The 19517-nt window shown below is 41.8% G+C and overlaps 1 protein-coding gene across 2 annotated transcripts; it reads left to right on the forward strand.

The window, feature by feature from the left end:
* The first annotated feature begins 322 nt into the window (after window positions 1-322).
* MKRN1 (makorin ring finger protein 1) lies at window positions 323-19237 on the forward strand. Of its 2 annotated transcripts, XM_065626915.1 has the most exons (9): window positions 6984-7086; window positions 7164-7257; window positions 8218-8346; window positions 10493-10719; window positions 16042-16268; window positions 16759-16973; window positions 17678-17788; window positions 18241-18379; window positions 18798-19237. In XM_065626915.1, exons 3-9 carry the CDS (start codon window positions 8225-8227, stop codon window positions 19008-19010), a joined length of 1254 nt encoding a protein of 417 aa, XP_065482987.1. In that variant the 5' UTR covers window positions 6984-7086; window positions 7164-7257; window positions 8218-8224; the 3' UTR covers window positions 19011-19237. The 2 variants fall into 2 exon arrangements, with proteins under 2 accessions (XP_065482986.1, XP_065482987.1); XM_065626914.1 differs by lacking the exons at window positions 6984-7086; window positions 7164-7257 and adding an exon at window positions 323-655.
* Window positions 19238-19517: the final 280 nt, after the last annotated feature.

Here is a 19517-nt window from a genome sequence, read left to right on the forward strand (position 1 = left end):
CTCCCCGCCCGCAGCCGGCTCCACGTTGCCGTTGCAGGTCGTCCTCTGCGGAGCAAGGCCCGCTTCCCGCCGCTGCCGCTCCTCTGGGCCGACTGAAGCCAGGCGGCCTCTGCGGCCCCGCAGCCGCCGCCAAGGTGCCCTTCAGCCGGCCGCGGGTCCAACCGCCGGGGCCGCGCGGGGACAACGGCAGCGCCGCGCGCAGCGAACGCCCGGCGCCCTCCCCCGCCACGCGCTGCCGCCCGGCCGTTCCTCTCCACCAATGGGAGCCGCCCGTTCGGCCGGGGGTGGCGCCCGCATCGCGCGAGGGACGGGGCGGGGCGGGGCCGGCGCGCGGCTGAGCGGCGCAGCGGCGCAGCTGCCCCACCGCCGCCCGGCCTCGCGCTCCGCTCCGCCCCGCCGCCGCCCGGCTGCGCCCCGTCCGCCCGGCCGGAAGGATGTGCTCCCGGAAGTTCCGGGGCTGCCGCTGTGTGGGATAAACAGTAATGGCGGAGGCGGTGGCTCTGGGAACAACGGCCGGCGCCGCGGCGGCCGCGGCCTTAGAAGCATCCGCCGCAGCGGCCGCAGGAGCGACGGCAGCGGCCTTCGACTTCGCAGCCGTGCCGCCAGACGCCGTGGGGCCGGGAGGAGGCGGCTGGACCAAGCAGGTCACTTGCAGGTACGCGCTGTCTGCAGCTGGTGCGTGTGTGGGTGGGGGCGGCCGCGGTCGCCCTTCCCTTCCCCCCCAACACCCCGCGGCCGTTTCCCTCAGCGCCGCTCCCCTCCCCCCACGGTCACGTTCGCGTAGCGCGCGGCCGCAGCGCCCCCCCACCCCCTCCCGGCCTGCCCCGCCCCGCCCGGCGCCCTGAGGGAGGCCTGCGGCAAACTGCGCAGCGGGCCGCACCGCGCCCTGCCGCGCTTTCGGGCGGAACCGGCCGCCGCGGCGGAGTTGGTGGGGGCCGTAGTGCGGGGGAGACGGCGGCGGCCCATTGCCGGAAGTACCGGCTGGCGTCGGGCGCGCTCCGGGCCTGGTCTCCCGCAGCCGAACCCGCGGGCGGGGGCGGGACGGGCGATGGCCCTTCCCTTCTTCTGCCCATGCCTTACGGGAGGGTGTTCGTGTGGCTCCGCTGTGCAGATGGCATGGGGATACTGTCCCCTTGCCGTGGCGGGGGGGTTGGAAGCCTTGCCGGCTCCTTGTGAGATGCTGTAGGCCACTACTCATTGTGTGAAAATATGCCCGCAGTGGCCGGTGTGAAGGAGACTGTGGAGCGGAAGTGCTGTAACCGCCTTCCAGAAAACGCGATATAGCAGGAAATAAAAAATGATTTAACTTCTTGTCGTTTCGAATAGAAATTTTTAAATGGAAATAAATTCGTGGCTGATATAGCAAGAATTACTTATTAAATCAGAGGACGGGAATAACTCATGATAGACTGAAAAATGTGAGGAGTGCTGCTACTTGTGTTACATTAAAAGATTCTGTATGCTGCGTCATTTTCTGTTTGTATTTTCCTGTAACTGTATTTCTGATAAATCTTTTATATGTAGTAGTGCAAATCATCCTGCATGTTGTAAAGCTTGCCAGAACTTACAACGCTGGCCTATTTGCTGGCTGAAAGGAATATGAAACAGCTTTTGTGAATATAGAAATATATTAGTCAGTTTATATGACAGCAAGTCGTAATCCAAGATTAGCATCAGGGAGCATCTTCTGAATTTTTTTAAGTTATTTTAAAAATAAAATTGTAAATTACGTTTAACCTGAATGTTTTTGAGCAAAAAAGAAGCAAAAAGGACCATCTCCTGTGCAGAACGGAAGAGGCTCCAGATCTTGATGCGAGATCTAGGTCTTTTCTGCATGTTTTTCCATTAGTGCTAATTGCATATTCAAATAGCAGTATTAAGAACCGTTGCTTGGCTTTCACAGGGCACTCAATTGCTGTGTCTTTCTTTTGTGCTGTTAAGCATGTCCTGCAGTATCTAGACCATTCCTGTTAACGATCGCTGTTTATTTTGGTTAATGCACTGCTAACGTGGCCATTTGAGAAGCACTGTTTCTCAGCTCTCTCTGAGTGCTTCTGCAAGTAGAGAGTTTTGCCTGTGAATAACCGGGTTAATATTTGATGCATGGCACTTAAACGTAGGCCGGTGATGAGGAAATGCCCGGGAATGATGCTTAGCTCAGCTTTTAAGTGAGCTGCAGGAGTATAGGTTAGTGCTCCCTCTATATAGATTGCCTCATTATTTGTGAAGATCGAAAGGCTCAATTAGGTTAGATGGATCGGTGAGAGATACATATACATATATTTTCTCAGGCAACAGACAAAATCAATCAATTTATTGAAGACAGTGACTGCAGTAGTACAGAAGCAGTCAAGTTCATCAGTGTCGTGCAGTGAGTGTTTAATGTGTCGTGCAGTGAGCCTGTCTAAGGAATATATTTATTTACAAACACGCAGGACTAGTGGGAAGTTAAAACTACTCTATTTAATGGGTAATGTGCTTTAATGTGAGCTTAAATAAAAATGAGTTTTCAGCTTTGGACCTAACGAACCTCCCCATTCATTGTTCTTTTTCACTAATCCTCCCAGTTACCCCATTGCTTTCTTATTTACTTGTTTATTTTTAGTGGGCCACTTAAGTTGTAGGCAGACAAGCTTTCCTCAGACTTTAAAGTGAAATTAACAATTTCGACTTAAGCTTCTGGGAATAATTTTGTTTTTCTAGTTTGGTTACAATAGGGTGTATTAATATTCAATAAAATGTATTTCTTACTATTAAGTTTGTTTTACCTTAGCAAGGGAGCTTGAGGATTTAACTGTGAGATAAAGGGATTGAATTTCGAAATGTGTGTTTTTAATATAGTAGATAGAGCAGTTTCTGTTTTGAGTAGCACTGCAAAATTATATTTGTTTATAGGCTTTATTTACCTTGAATCATACGGGTGAAGGTAAATGCTGCTTGGAAAACTTCTGGGAAATTGTAGTCTCTTCAGTACAAGGACTTAGTGCTTCATGGCTGGTGGGGGGAATACTGCTTTATTAGAACTGGAAGTTTTAGAATCGGTAGAATAAGTTCTTGATGCTCCTTTGAATACCTGATCTGATAAACTGGTTGTCTAATGAGTTTTATTATGCCAGTGTGATATCCTTGGGGTGGATGATTGATATCTCAGAGTGAGAGACACAATGACTAAAATGAAGGACTTTGATTTCTACTAGACATCTAGTTTTGCAGATGTTACCTTTCTGCTTTTCTTGCAGCTAAAGGTTAGAAGTCTCAGGGTAAAATGTAAGAATTCATGTTCCTTAAGAGATTATGAAAAATTTTCTTAAATTGCATCTATGGTTTAGCAGTTTACTTTTATGGCGTGTAATAATTTATAATACTTGAATCTGGAATGAACTGCAGGGGAGTAAAACTGTAATTCATAGCTACTCTTTATTTACTATTCTGATCCTTTTGTTATCAATATGTTGGAAATAAGAAAGGGTGGTAGTCCTTACCAAGCTTCTCTGTGCTTCCAGTTTCAGATGGATATGTGCTTTTAGTGAGCAGTGATGTAACCAACATTTTTTTTTTCCAAAGACTTGACGCAGTTAGCTCCAGATGTGTGTTTTCCATATGTCAGGCAATAATAGTTAGGGTTATCAGGCTGACATAAATAGATTACATTTCACTTGTTTGTTTAGCAACTATTTGGCGTATTTTGAGAATTGTCTGTCTGTTTGCATCTTTGCTGTTCTTTCAGAAAACCTAGATCAGGTATTTATCTTTCTTTTAATGTGAAGAATCTGAACTGGTAAAGTATGCCTCCTTAATTCAGTGCAGTACTAGTGATGAGGTGTGGAGTGCAAACCTCCTAACAGCCTGCTGGTATTGCCCATTTCTTAGCTGGTTCTTGCCGAACGAGGTTATGGAGAAGAAGGGACAAGGAGATAAATGCTATTAAGGCCTACTTTTTTTTCTCCTTTTTCTTGAGGTTACTAACTCGTATAGAGTTCCGTCAACTACTCACTTGCCTGAAAGCCCACATGCTGTGCTGGAACAGCATGCCTGGCCTCTTCTATGTTTTTCCCTGAGAATTCTCAGTCTCTGTGTGGCACCTGAAGAAGCCAATGAATGCAGTTGGCTGTCATACTGAGGTTCCCTGATGGCCAGTTATGGCAGTGTCTCAGTTTTTGAAGGAGATTTGAAGGAGGTTTGTTGCTGGGTGTGACATTCTAATTCAACAAAACCAGTAGTTTAATAAACAAAATGGGGTTACCTGAAAGCAGAATTAAGTGGACCTGAAGTAAAGAACAAACCACACCTGAATAAGTGAAACCATTGCAAGCTTCAAAAGCTATGGAAAGAAGTATTGCATATTGATTTCACTAATAGGATTACAGAGGTAAAGCATCTGAAAGAAGCTAGTATGTGTTCAGGATTTTATACTGAAGTTACTTTTATTTAACACTGCATTGTCCTTTTGATAAAGACACTGCAAATTATTTTTCTCTGGCTTATGACAGGTTGTAGAAATAATGCTATTTTAGCAGTGGAAACCAAAATCTTCAGTAGATTATTATACTTCGAAGCATTATGGAAATCAAAGTGGCTGAAGCCTGGATAAACTTGAACATTTTAAGTATTCTGGTAAATTAGCATTTGTAACATCTGACTTCTCACCAGTGGTTGAGGTTCCAGGGAGTTGGAGACATGATTAGCTTCATGGCCTTGGGCAAATGTTTTCTCTATGTGTTTCCAAAAAATGCCCACCTTGTCTACGGCTTGAGACTTTTGGATGTGCAAAGCCTGATTTCTATGCTCTTTTTTTAAGTATCCCATGAAAATCATGTTATGCTGTTTCGATCAAGGCTTCCATGACTAGACATGAGTTGAAATGTTTTTCGGTTATAAAATGCCAGTGCAGGCAATTATTACCTCTGTGTGTTGGTATCACTCATGTTCTATACATGCTGAACTGGGATCTGGGTTTGGACCCTGATGAGTTTTGTGGTCTCGTTCCCTGTGCAGCCTCACCAAATTATGCTGGCATATCTGCATAGGAAAGACAGAGAGTGTTGTTGCCAGAATATGTGCTTCTTGGATGACAGCGTCATAGACACTCAGGATCCAGTTATATACTTGTCTTGATCCAGTTTTACTTTTTCAGATGAAATTATATGTGTTCTCTGTGTGCTTGAACAGAATGCAAATTTCAGCTATCCTACATGCCACTGAGACAGGTGATTCATGTATTTCGCAGTTTTAAGGGTCTTTTTTTCCTGTAACCAGAAACAAGAGGCTGGTATTGCTGTTCCATAATGTTACAGTTAAATTGAATACTGTGTGTGTAAAAATGCTCTCCAACAGAAGTTTTGTTATCTTTCACCAAAAATAATGCACTCTGTTTATTTTTTGACATGACCCAAGCATGTTTTAGCCAAACAATGATTTCATACGTAGATGTTAAATTCTTTGTGACCTTAAAGTAAAAAAAAAAAAAAATCTTACCTTATGGCAGAGCAGGGGGTGAAAGTTGGTGTAATCCATAGAGAAATAAATTTTTCTTTCCTCCCACCCCGTCCACCTTGTTCAAATAATGCTGACTTTGCTGCGTAGAATTGCAGGCCTTTAAAAGTGACGTGTGAATTAAATCGAGCTTGTGAGTGTGCTTATTTTTCCCTTTGTAGCCTACCATCTTGATGTAGTTGTGACAACAGAATTATATAGAACCTGTATTGGCAGAGGATTTTCTAATATAAGCTGGGAAAGAAGGAAAAGGACTTGTGGCTCCCTTTCCTCTGTCTAACAAGCAGTGGGAGAGCCTGATTTTTTGAGGCTTATGTGTTTAAGATATGTTGCCCAAGTATTTTCTAACAGAAGTCCTCACTTTGGGCTGGTGCCTTTCTCCCAGTCGCTTATTTCAGCTGTGGTGGTGTCCCAGCACTTTGTTGGCTTGAGTAGCAGTGGGGCTGATCTAGATTAAAAATAACCACGGGGGCAGCAAAAGGAATGCCAGGTTACATCTGAAGCCATTTTCTGATCTCAGTCAGCAGGTGGCTGTGAAATTGCATGTCTCAACACACGGAGGAAGCAATGCTGTGTGGAAATAAGCAAAGGGTGGAGATAACAGTTGTTAAAGAACAAACATTTAACAACCTGAATTATTTTTCATGCTGTTGGTGTGACTCCCGTTTCTTAAAAGCAAGCCAGAAATTCCAGTTACGTTCTGGTTCCACGAGTTCATAGGTGGTGGTGTTTTTTTCGGCTCAGGTGGGAAGTTTAGGTTGGATATGTGGAAAAACCTTCCCCACAGTGGAGAGTGCTGGTTTTTCCCTTTTTTTGTTCACAGTGGAGAGTGCTGGTTGTGGAGTGTCAGATTTTTTTGGTTTTTTGCAACACCCTGTTCTGGTGTGCGCTGGCATAGCCCTACAGCCACCTGGCAAACCTGACCAGGGTACTCTGCTCTCTGGGGTGAATATTGTGCGGAGCCTCATCTTAGTCTTATGCCACTTCTTTTTATGTAGGACCATGTTTCTTATCTGGTTACTATGCAGCTACAGTGTACAGACAGGTTATTGTTTTGAATGTGAATTGCAGCCTGATGGCAAGTGTCAGCTGATGGCTTATAAAACCACTTTAGATTTTATTTTTTGTTAGTACCTTGAATACATGACTGGTTTTGTGGATGGAGGGTTATGAGCCCTCTTAAGATGCACCTCAGGTTTTAATATATCCCTAGTACTGGACTACAAAAGTAGCTTTGGTGAATTGTTCACTTTGATTTATCTGACTTCTTAAAAATAAAGCAGACTAAGTACCTATGGGGAAGTTCATGGAGATCAACAACTTGACACCTTTTAAGTTTAGTAATGTCGACTTGAATGTGCTGTGTTGTGAAGAGCTATCCTAATCTTAGTTTGGGCAGCTGAAAAATGATCCTTCTGTCTCCTGTGCTGGCTGTAGTGCTGTCTGGCTGCACAGTTGGCTGGGTTGGAGAACACGGTCCTGCTGCCTGTGTAGGTGTGGTAATACCAACACAAAATGGTGAAAGTGTGCAACAGGAGGGCAGGAAGATGGGCTTAGAAGGGTAGAATTTAGCAGCAAGATGGGCTTAGAACGGTAGGATCTGCTTCTGTCTTCCCTCAAGTGGTATTTTATATGAGACCTAAGACCTAACAAGTTCCCTTGTTTACTAGGTCTTTGTATTTCCAGTGAGTTCAGAGTTTGAACTTACTTGCTATCTGGGAGCCATTGCTTCTCTTCTAAACTGAAGTGTTGGTAAATATACTGGTAGGTTCATTTCTTACATAGGTTTGGGGGTTTTTTTTGTTTTGTGGGTGTGTGTGGTTTTGTGTTGTGGCTTTTTTTTTTTTTTTCCTTTTTGGCTAGTACTCGTGTGTGAATTGGGAAAGATGTACTTCAATGTGTGTTTTCAGTTGTGTGGATGTGGACATACTGAGTCTTGGTTGCAGTGCCTTGAATTTAAAGAAGCTTGTGTCTTTTAGGTTAAAATTTAGAACAAATTGGAAATGACAGTTTAGTTTTCTTGAATAGCTGAATTTGAGGATGAAATAAAGCAAATAAAGCAATTAAACTTGCTTTATTTGACATGCTAAAGTTTAGTAAACTGTCCTCACAAGCTTTGAAACCACACAGTTCTTTCAAGACAGACAGCACAGTATTGAAGTGCTTCTACTGATTATTTGTCTCCTATGGCAAAAACGAATATGTATGTTTTGTCAGATATAATTATCCATCACAAACACATTTTGCATTCTGGAAAAGGAAATTACTTCTGATTGAAATATTTACAAGTTCAAAATAGATTTAAGCCCTGAGGAAACTTGTTTAGGGTGTGGCTGATTTTGATTTTTGGATTCAGTGGTGGGCTTTTTTAAGGTTTTTATTGGTGTCAGAACACATGAGCTACAAGTAAAACTTTGTCGTCGTCTACTTTGTCCAAGACTCTTTCCTCTCTGTGTCATGGCCCAGGATAACATTTGTTTTGCAGGTGTTTTTCAGGCTTTTGTAAGCTGAAGTCCCTAAATGTGCAGCGCAGTTCACTGGAATAGCTAAGGCTTCATCTTTTCTCATTGCTGTTTGTATGTTTTTACTGGTATGTGGTCCCATGAGTCATTAGTGGTGGTCTTAATTCAGCATACCTTGATTTATAAAGTAACTTGTCATCCAAGTGCTTTTTTTACAGCTTCAATGCTTCTCCTTAATTCACGGTAATCTTCTGTCCTACAGATATTTCATGCATGGAGTTTGCAAGGAAGGGGACAACTGTCGCTACTCCCATGATCTCTCCACTAGTCAGTCTGCGATGGTGTGCAGGTATTATCAGCGAGGATGCTGTGCTTACGGAGATCGTTGCAGGTAAAGTAATTCCGCTGACCAGCCTGGAGGGGAGTTATTTCACACTGAGTTCCTGCGTAGAGAGCTCAGAGAAAGGCAATAAATCTTAGTGTTTTCCTCTATCATTGCGACTGCAGACACTTAGAAAAATACCTTATTTTCACAAACTGTCTTCTCTTGGTAAACACTATAGCATTTCTTTGCTCTAGAAATACATAAGTGAAAGCAAGCAAGAGAACTGGTTTTTGTAAAAATACTGGTTGTCAAGGTGTGGGGTATTTTTTGTTTATTAATAACATGAGTAGATGAATTAATTGAAATCTGAGGGTACATTCAAACTAGCTGAACTGGCGGAACGGAGATGAGTTTCGTAAGTGATCATAAAAGTCCGAACAGGTAAGGATTTGGCTTTGTGGTTTATTTGTTTGGTTTTGTTGTTTTGTGTGGGAGGTGGTGGTGGTATATGTGTGTTTTTGTCTGAATGTGTCTGTCTCTTCAGGAATTACCACTTTGATACATAAACTGCTATTTCGGAAAAGTAATGGGAACGTAGTCATGTAGGTTCTAAAATGTTGCCTATACAAAATGGCCCTACATTAAGAAAACATAGTATGACTTAACTTATACCTTCGAAGTTTTTCGCTTGTGCTAGTGAGGCTACACCTTGAATCCTGTGTTCAGTTTTGGGCACCTCAGTACAAGAAAGACACTGAGATGCTGGAGAGAGTTCAGAGCAGGGTGATGAAGCTGGTGAGGGGTCTGGAGCACAAGTCTGATGAGGAGCAGCTGAGGGAACTGGGGCTGTTTAGCCTGGAGAAGAGGAGGCTGAGGGGAGACCTTTTTGCTGTCTACAACTACCTGAAATAAGGTTGTAGCATGGAGGGTGTTGGTCTCTTCTCCCAAATAGCAAGTGATAGGATGAGAGGACGTGGCCTCAAGTTGGGCCAGGGGAAGTTTAGGTTGGATATGTGGAAAAAATTCTTCACAGAAAGGGTTGTGAAGCAGTTAAACAGGCTGCCCAGGGAAGTGGTAGAGTCACCATCCCTGGAGGTGTTTAAAAGATGTGTAGATGAGCTTCTTAGGGATGTGGTTTAGTGCCAGAGTAGTTAATGGTTGGATTCTGATCTTGAGGGTCTCTTCCAACCAAAATGATTCTATGGTTCTGCGATTGTTTTCATATTCAAAAGAAAAAAAGTGTGAAGAATGGAAACAAATGCTTTTCTAGTTTAGCAAGGCTTTATAAAGGCTTAGGGATGTTTGCATCATCTTAAGTTTATTTTATTAAAATTTATCAGGAGTTTTAACATGGTCTTGTTGCAGCTCTAATGTATGATTAAATATTTGCATCATGACTTCATATGGTAGTTCATGCTTAGCTTTACTTTCGTGTTTATTATATGGTTATTATATATGAGAGGTAAGAGAAGCAAGCTTCTCTGTAGGCTTCTGCCAGTGTTGCTTTCTTGATCATGTAGATCTGTGGTCTACGAACTTTTGACCATGCACCCCATCAGTAGAAAATTTATGAGCATCCTCCAATACATATATATTTATAGATTATATATATCTACTACTGTATTGATATATTATGTACATTATTAAACATACACACAAATACAAATTTTTAAAAGGATGTAATAAAGACAAAATAAACACTATTTTATCAATATTTTAACAGTCCAAAACCATTTTTGCTCTCACTAAAAGTAGTAATATTTTTTACTGGTAGTAGTCTTGATCGAATATGCTTCATTTAAAAAAAAGAAAATCTTAGTTTAATGTTTTGTAATACAGTGATCTGAAGGTTTAGTGCGAAATTTAGCTTATTCCAGTGCTTAGTTTTAATGGTTGTCATAGCTGAAAAAGATCTTTCACAAAGTTAGGTGGGTCCAAAAGGAAGAAGTGTGGTGTTGGCTGCACTTGCCAATGCTGCTCCATTTCCTTGAAAATCATGGAGTACCATCTGTTTCTTTAAGCAGTGCTGACAGATGACACAAGTGGAAGCACTTCTCTGTAAAGGGTCATCAGTGGCTTTCTCTTGAAGCCATTTCTAGGCTGTTCTTCAGAAATAATTTGTTTACATCTTAATCAGTTTATTTCCAATCCTTTAGGCTGCTTTGTGGGGGTATTTTTTTGTGAAGAGTTGACATGTGTTTTAACTCTTTAGATACGAACATACCAAGCCACTGAAACAGGAAGAAATGATTGATGTGAATCCAGATGAAGAAATTTATGCCTCAGTGTCCTCGGACTTCGCATCGCTCCCTGAAACAGTTGAAGAATTTATTGCTGAGATAGAAGATGAAAATATAGATCTGGCAGCTGCAGGAGTAGGTGCTGAAGATTGGGTGAATGCTGTAGAGTTTGTCCCTGGGCAGCCATACTGTGGACGTGGTAAGCTGATCATGGGGATAACAGTAGGTTTCTGTCATGGGTCAAAAGTTTATATGCAGCGTGTTTATTTCGGTGCTTTTGGTTTGGTTTTATTAAACACTTCAAGTGATCTTTCCTTAACTTATGCTTGAATTTTCTGACTTGAATAGTTGGACTGTTCGACATCAGTTCCTACTGCTGTGTCCTAATGTTCTGAAAACAGATAAAGACAGGCTGGGCATAACTGGCTTCCTTCTGTTATGGCTCTGAATGACTTGGTGAATCTCTGTCTTTGAAGTGTAGTTTGCATATGTGATGGGAGAAGAAAATACTAGTGGTGCAATTAATACTCTGGAAAGATAATCTGCTTTTTGGGGTGGTGTGTGTTTCTTTGTTTTTTTTTCCCAATCTTTTAAAGGTTTTCAAGTGGAGGTACAGATTCCCAAAGAATGAATTGAAACCTAATGCTTGCTTTCATGAACCCCATGACCAGAGCCTGAAAATAATTTATCCTAGTTACCATCCTGAGACTTGACTTTCTAATATGGTGACAGCTCATTGAGAGTGAAATTGAAGAAGATAATCATGTGGGACCAGACTGTTTAATTAGCATATTTGTCATCTGCTTTCCTTGCATAAAGATAGCACAAAGACTTGAAATTTAGGTGAAAAGCAGGCTGAATGTGTTTACTTTAGCATAATGTGATACTTGTCTCTCTAAAACTGAAGACTTATTGCTATGAATCTAAAATGGGCACTTTGTGTCCGGAAGAGTTTGAAGTTGTCATACAGTGCTCAGATTACGCTTATTTGTCTCTACAGCACTACTCAGATTCTTGGATCTAAAAAGAGGAGTTACCTTCTCAATGTTACAGGGTGCTACTGGAGCCTGCTTTGATCTGATTTGAAGAGGGAAATGGGAGCAACATTTTGCTAGTGTTGTTGAGAAGTTTGATTATGGAATTGTTTGGTGTATCTGTGACTTGGATGTAGTCCAAAGGCACGAAAACTTGTTTTCTACTGTCACCTTACTGTCATAAAAAATATGGCTTCTGTGTTCGTTGAGACAAAGGATCCCTCATTTAGATTGGGAAGGACCTCTAGATTTCCTGTAGTTCATTTCCTGCTCAAAGCAGGGTCAGCTATGTCAGGTTGCCAAGGGCTTTGTTTAGTTGAATTGCTGTCCTCAGAGATGTTCAAAACACCATCATCTCTGGGCAACCTTTGTAGTGTGTGACTTCTTTTACAAGGAAAAACTCTGTCCTCATGTGTCATTGGAATTTTCTGTCTCAGCTTGCCTTCTGTCTCTTGCCCTGTGCACATCTGAAAAGAGCCTGGCTCTGTGTTGTTTGGGTTTTGTTTGTTTTCTATACTTTTCCATTAAGTAGTTGAAGATAACAAAAAGATCACTTTTTAAGCCGAACAAGTCCTGTTTTGTTCATCTCTTTTCATGGGCTTCAGCCCCTTTAATGGCTGGGAATCAGTTCATTGATAGTTTGAACAGCCAGAGATCTTTTAAATATGCCTGAATCCTTATAGGAGAGCTGGTGCTTTCTCTGAAATTCCTGAATCATAAGAGCATTTCATTATACCTTAGTTTTACTGAAACAATTCTTCTAGAGGGTCAGGCTTATTTGTTGTGGAAACTTGTGGCTGCCACAGATTAAGTTAAATAACAGAGCCTTCTCTGAATCTTGTTCCGAATTCTGTGGTTTGTATCCTTTGAAATTTGATGTATTTTAATGTACAAACACATTCAGCTGTTTCTGTTCCGAACAGTTCTACATGATGCTGATCACCATGGTGACTTCTTAAAAGCTGCTTTTTAAAAACTTTTCCGAAGCCACTGTTTAAACTATAGAAATAAAGAACTTTGCTGTAGTCATCAGGAAGATGTGTGCAGTGTGTACCACGGTGTATACTTAAAAGTATATATTCTTGTCCAATGCCTGGAGAAACGTACAAGTACTTGGAAACTTTAAAATGGAATCTATTTCTCAAGATTAGCTAGAAGCCTTTGCGTTTTCAATTGTCTTAACAAATGCTGAAGATTTGGGGTTGGCAGTTTACCCAGGTGTAGCTTTGTGTATAATGCTTGTCTTTTACAGTAAGACAAGACATTCTGCTAATGCAGATGGCTCTCTGATTTGGGATTAAACCTGATATCTTGAAGATGACCTCAGGGCCTAGCAAAGAAAATAGTAACAATTCGTCAGATATCACCTGTTTGATATACAGATGCACCACACTTCTGTATTTGTTCTGCTGCTACTACTGCTAGATGTTCTAGAATAACTGAGAGTAGAAAGGCAGAAATGTAAGAAACATTCTGAATTGGGTAGCTGTTTCCTGCTGCTGCAAGATGAACATATTTGATGCTATGAAGTGTGTCCTAGAATGAAAGCAGGTGGTGTGTGAATCAAAGGTAATGAACCAGTTTTTTCAGTCATGTGAATGTAGCCCTGTTGACTGTGAACTGGGCTGTGAGAAGAAAGAGATTGGGTCCACCTGCTGGAGAGTAGTGGTCTTGGGAACAGAAGGCAAGGTAAATGGTACCCTGAGGGATGATGGATTCAGAACTACTGAGGTGATGGAGGCTTGTGAGTTTCCCTAATTGTGCTCTTGAAGAGGAGGCAAAACTGTAGCAGGAACAGTGCAGTAGATACAAGAGAGATGCATGCAGGGCTTTAGGTTATGGGAACTGAGATATTCAGAAGTGGAAATGCTGTTTTAATTTTTGTTTCATAGAAATACAGTTCTCACTGAGGGGAAGTGCTGGGACAGCACAGAAGGCTGAGACTAGAAAACTAATGTCACTTTTAGCATGTTTTTTCCTCTCCCACCTTCTCATACTGTAGAATTACCCAGAGCCATTATTAAAGACTGACAATTCATAGATATACATCTTCTTGTCTAGACATCTAGTCATGAAGAATTGATTGTACTTTTTTGCGCAAGGATGGTATTGTGGATTGGGCTGGAATTTAATTGCTATACTGTGTACTGTGCTTGTTAAGTTAAGGAGCTGTTGTTCCTGGTGGTTTGTTTGTTTTAAGCAACGTGTCTATACTTTTTTTTGTGCCAAGATGTGAAACTCTGCTCTCTCATGTGAACCAGCGTAGTAAATAAATAAGTTTCTAAGTCGGTGTCTGGAGGGTTAAGACTTCAAAGCCTTTATTCTCAAAGAACCTCAAGAAATAAGTATTTTTTTTTTTATGAATAAAACCCTTACTGAATTGAGTTTTTATAAAATGTATCCTTCAGAGGAGTGTAGGTGACTCTGGACAACTTTTCTGTTAAGAGACTCTTCAAATGTGGCTCTTTTTCAAAGCCTGCATTTTCCAGGGATAGAGGATTGCCTTGAGCAAAGATCATCTTGCCAGCCCCATTAAAAGAAGTATTGTATCACTCCATCTGTTTGAAACTCAGCGGTGTTTAGCTGTCTAGTCGGCTTCTGCCCATCCGTACTACAACGTACTAAACTCTCCTTCCTCAGTAAGGGTCAAACAAGATGTCAGAAGTCATGTGAATCAACTAGATAAAAATTCTAATATTAACTTGAGGGAACACTGGCAGAAATGACAGTTGAGGGAATAGAAACTGACTGGTAGTTGTGACTTTTGTTACTTATTTTGGAAGTGGAGACCATGGATTTCAAACTGGGGAAAGGGAATTTCAATTAGTAAGTACAAATTTTCATAGTATGTTCAGCTACTCAAAGAGTAGGTAGAGCCTATTATATGGTTATGTGTTACTGTTCTTGGTGCCAGCTCACTAGGACTCATGAGGAAGAAGACGTAATGAAAATTTTTTTTGCTGGGAATCTCTTACTGAAAGACAAGCAGGTTGAGAGTTGACTTTTTATTCTGTCACTCACTTTTGAAAAATATGTTTCTAGCAAACCAACTAACCCAAGATCAGTGCCAGTGACTTCTAAAGTCAGAAATGGTTCAGGAAGGAGATTTATTTTGAGAGCTAATGATGATCTTAAATATTTGCTTATCCCCCCAAACTGTGAGCTCTCTCTCAATGACCTGCTTTTTCTTTTTCTCTATATGTCCAAAAGCAAACAGACCAGTACATACTTATTGTGTCTCTTTGCTCCATAGGAATGAGAAGTGTGAGCATGCAGTCTCTGATTCTTTTAGAAGTCTGTACTTTACTTTTACTGATCTGAGTACACCTTTGATAGTTTTTGCTTACTTGTCCAGATCTAGTGCTTAAATGACTTATAAAAGTTATACTTTCTGATAGCATAGATGACTTTTTACTGTTTTAACAGCTACTGGTTATATAAATTAAGTCCATTTGCTGTTCTTCCTGGTGTTTATTCTGAATATAGTAATTCCTCGTTCTCCTGTATTTACTATATCTTTAGTTTCAAACTGACTGCTTTTGTCTTGTAATTTCCTACTTATGATTTTAAAAGTCTCTTTGCTTGCGGTGACATAGACAAGCATATGTTCAAGAGGTACAGGGAGAAGTGTTAAGCAGAAGCTGTCTACACAGGGAAATGATACAGATTTTGGTTCAATTTAGAATAAGGTAGGGGAATTTACTTAGTTAGGATTTTGAAAAACTGATGGCTAGCTTAGTATGCAGTGAAAACATCCTGAATTTCAGTTTCTTAAAGTTAGGTTTATGTGTCTGACTGGTAGATGGGCTATCTGTTTAGGGCAGGGTTTTTGGCAAGTATCTAGAAATAGAGTTAGTTCAGTGAGAGGTGTGAACACAGCCTTTATGTCATTCATATAGGTGTATGGGAGTCTAGAAGTGAAAGTCTCTTGTTCGGGCTTAATAACAACATACTGGTTAACCTGCACAGAATGAACTGCTGGTGTGGTGTTTCTATACTATCGTTTTATTATGCTGGATAGACCTTTATTGCTTCAGCTGTGTAGTTTCTGGGAAAAAGCCTGTTAACTTCAGCCAGTGTGGAATTGATTCTCAAAGCAGTGAGAGATTTGTAAACTTATTTAGTTGTTGCTGAACAAGAGTTTGTATAAAAGTGTACTTAAGCTGCTGAGGACTCGTGAGATTTTTCTAGTGCCGTCTCAGCCTGTAAATGGATCTGAATCTGACCACTGAAACCATGGTTGCTTTGGTCTTGTCTGTGGTGAAGGATAAAGAAATTAGTCATGCTTTCCTGAGTGGGAAAATAACTGTTAGTTCAGGTTGAGGGTATGTGAAACTTGGACTGAAATGAACCTTGATTGTTTTTATTTTCTTTGGGTAACTTCAGCCAGGGCTATACAAAGATTACTTCGCATTAAAATAATGTGTTCTCACTCCCAGTGCTTTAGATCTGAATGTATTGCTTACTGAGCTTAATTTTGTTCCCAGCTGCTCCTTGCTGCGCTGAAGCACCCTTGGAGGAAATGGTGATTGAGGAAGAATATGAAAAGCAGGAGGTAGATGTGGAGATAAAGAAGGAGCTGTGCCCCTACGCTGCAGTAGGAGAATGTCGTTACGGAGAAAACTGCGTGTACATTCATGGGGATGTGTGTGATATGTGTGGACTGCAGGTCTTGCATCCAATTGATGCTGCACAGAGATCCCAGCACATAAAGGTAAGCAAGCAACCGTCTGATGTTAAACAGCTTCAACTTATTGCTTCCTAGCTCCCCGCAATCACTTGTCACTAATCTCCTTTCATTTGAAGATGCGTGCAGGTCAGGCAGTGAATGAAATTCCTGTTGTAAACTGGACTGTTTCCTGCCAGGGCCATATTTGAAAGCAGCTGGGTTTCCTTATCTGTGCTTGGAGAGCAGTCTTCCTAAAGATACTAAAGCTTTGTTCTTTGCCTACTAAAACTGGATGGTCTTTTAGGTTGCCTTTCTTATGTTTAAAAGCAGTGTCTGAAGAAAGGAATTTTAAGTCTGAACTAATTATTCCCCGCTATTTTTAGCAAATTTTTCTTTTGAGGATAAAGATTTTTTAGCTTAATTGTACTCCATTCATCATGCAAAACAGCAGAGTAAAACCGAGCTTAAAAACCTCTTAGATTTCACCAGGTGACCAGTTGCCTCTGTAGTCGTTTTCTTTGTCTCTCCTTTTCAGTCTTGCATTGAAGCTCACGAGAAGGACATGGAGCTTTCATTTGCCGTCCAGCGTAGTAAAGACATGGTGTGCGGGATATGCATGGAGGTGGTGTATGAGAAAGCTAATCCTAGTGAGCGCCGCTTTGGGATCCTCTCCAACTGCAGCCACACTTACTGTCTCAAGTGCATCCGCAAGTGGAGGAGTGCTAAACAATTTGAGAGCAAGATTATAAAGTGAGGCACTTTCCCATTTTGATCGTGCTTTGTTACTATGGAAGAACTTAGTAACTTGTGACAACTCGCAACAGACTTCCAGATGCAGACTGCAGAGGCTGCATTTAATGCATACTGACCTTAGTTTTAAGTGAAATGATTAAGAATAACATTCGCACTCTGATTTGGTTAATACGGGTTAAGTTTGCAAAACTCACTTAATGGTAGGAAAATAACTTTCATTTATTTAGTAGCATGTTGTCCAGTGGTTACTGTTTTACGTCTTGGACACCCAGCCAGGAGTCTGAAAACAGATTAACCACTTTAGAATGTATGCTGCTTAATTCATTACCGCCCCAGTTCATTAATCAGTTGACCAAACATTTCTCCATTTAAAGGCTGTTCTAAAAAAAAAAACAAAGTTTCAATCAAATAAATATAGAAGTCAAACCAAAATAAATTTATTTAATTCTAAAGAAAAAGGAGTCTGTGTGAAGTGTTTTTTCAAGCATTTCTGAGACAAGCTGACCAGCTGCCATTGTGTTCTTAAAGAAGAGAGTTTAGGTTATCTACATGTGTAAGAGAGAATCTAGATTGAAAAGCCCATACAGCAAGTGTGTGGGTACAGTGCAACTTTTAAGATGGATATATGCCATGAATTCTCATATCGGAGAGAGAGCGCCCTGTGATGTGGAATTTTGCAGCACAGTCTGTTCATTCCCCAGGTCCTGCCCAGAATGTCGGATCACATCTAACTTTGTCATTCCAAGTGAGTACTGGGTGGAGGAGAAGGAAGAGAAGCAGAAACTCATTCAGAAATACAAGGAGGCAATGAGGTATGAACACTGCAGCCTTTTGTCAAATTGAGACAGCAAAGATAAAGGCACATCTGGAGAAGAAAGGGCTTGATGTAAAGCCCTCTCACGCCTCATTTCCACCACCATGTGTTGTGTGTCCTTACCTATCTGCTCACAGATGTGTGCAACCACACAGTTGCACAGCTATTCTTGTGTTCTTTGACCTCAGTCTTTCCCTTCTATACACAAAACACTGGTGGTGTAGCCATAAGGTAGTACGAACTTGTGCACTGCAAGCCTTCGGTGTCCCTGTGCATGCATTGCCCCACACACATGGTGTACTATGTGATTTCTGCGTGTAGGTGTTGTACTGACAAAATACTGTCGGTTCCAAATGGTACCTGAGGTCCCTTTTGGACTACAGGTAAAAGCAATTCTGAAGTCTGGCTGGGGTCTGCTGTGAGTAAGGGTTGCGATATTTTCCTTTCCAGCAACAAGCCATGCAGGTATTTTGATGAAGGCCGTGGGAGCTGCCCGTTTGGAGGGAACTGTTTTTACAAACATGCGTATCCTGATGGCCGCCGAGAGGAGCCACAGAGACCCAAAGTGGGAACATCGAGTAGATACCGGGTCAGTGCTGCTGTTTTTTGTCCTTTCTATACAGAGAGAGCGCAAGAGGGCCATGCGTTAAATCAGTTGCCCTGAGAAGAGGGAAATGTCGCCTCTTTTTTTACTACTGATAGACGTCTGTAATGGTGAATTTGAAGGAGGTGGTAGTCTGAAGTGTATGATCGCTGAAGGCCAAGATGAAAACAGTCAATTTAAAAAACTTTCCTAGTACCCCAAGATACAGAAGTAGAAATGTTGGGCAGCATTCATAGGGCTGTGTAAGGGTAAATGCTACTAGAGGTCGGTATCTCCTTGAACAAGGAGACATGGTTTCTTGCATGTCAGAAAGTGCACTGAGGCTGCACCGTGTCAGCCTCTGGGAAGACTCTTACCTTGTACTGCTTGGTCACCTGGGGAAATACCTGTGTTCCACTTTCAGGCCCAGCGGAGGAATCGGTTCTGGGAGTTCATCGAGGAGCGAGAGAACGGTGATCCATTCGAGACCGATGAGGACGAGGTGGTGACCTTTGAGCTTGGTGAGATGTTGCTTATGCTGTTGGCAGCAGGAGGTGACGATGAGCTAACGGATTCCGAGGATGAGTGGGACTTGTTTCATGATGAGCTGGAAGATTATTATGATTTGGATCTATAGCACCTGTCAGTGGAGTGTGGACTGTCGTCTTGGCTTCCGGCAGTAGCTATTACCTGTGGTGTTGTGGCAGTGCCTGTGTTTCTCCTAGGCAGGCCGATCAATTCCAGGTGCTGTTGTAATAACTTTTACCCAGGGTCTGTCTCTTCCCTTCCCATCCCTTCCCACCCCAGGAGTGTTGTTTTTCCTCTGTTTAAACAAATAACAAGAAATAAATCTTTAAAATGTTAGTTTTTGTAAAAATGAATTTAACTGTCAAACAGTTAGCTTAGGTTTGTTGCTTCATCTGTGTACCCAACAGAGTTCACCCAATTCCAGGGTTAAAGTGTTTACAGGACTTCCACACTCATTTTGAAGAGCCCAGATACAAAAATGAGCAGTGGCCATGCAGTGGGGATGTAAATTGGCTGATGGCCTTTATTCTGTCTTTGTACCAATATTTCTGATTTCAGGCTAGATACAAATACTTTCTTTCTGGCATCAGCTCTGTTCCAGCCCCCTCATGTACAC

The sequence above is a fragment of the Caloenas nicobarica genome, chromosome 1 (genome assembly GCF_036013445.1).
Source record: "Caloenas nicobarica isolate bCalNic1 chromosome 1, bCalNic1.hap1, whole genome shotgun sequence".
NCBI classification, from domain to species: Eukaryota; Metazoa; Chordata; class Aves; order Columbiformes; family Columbidae; genus Caloenas; species Caloenas nicobarica.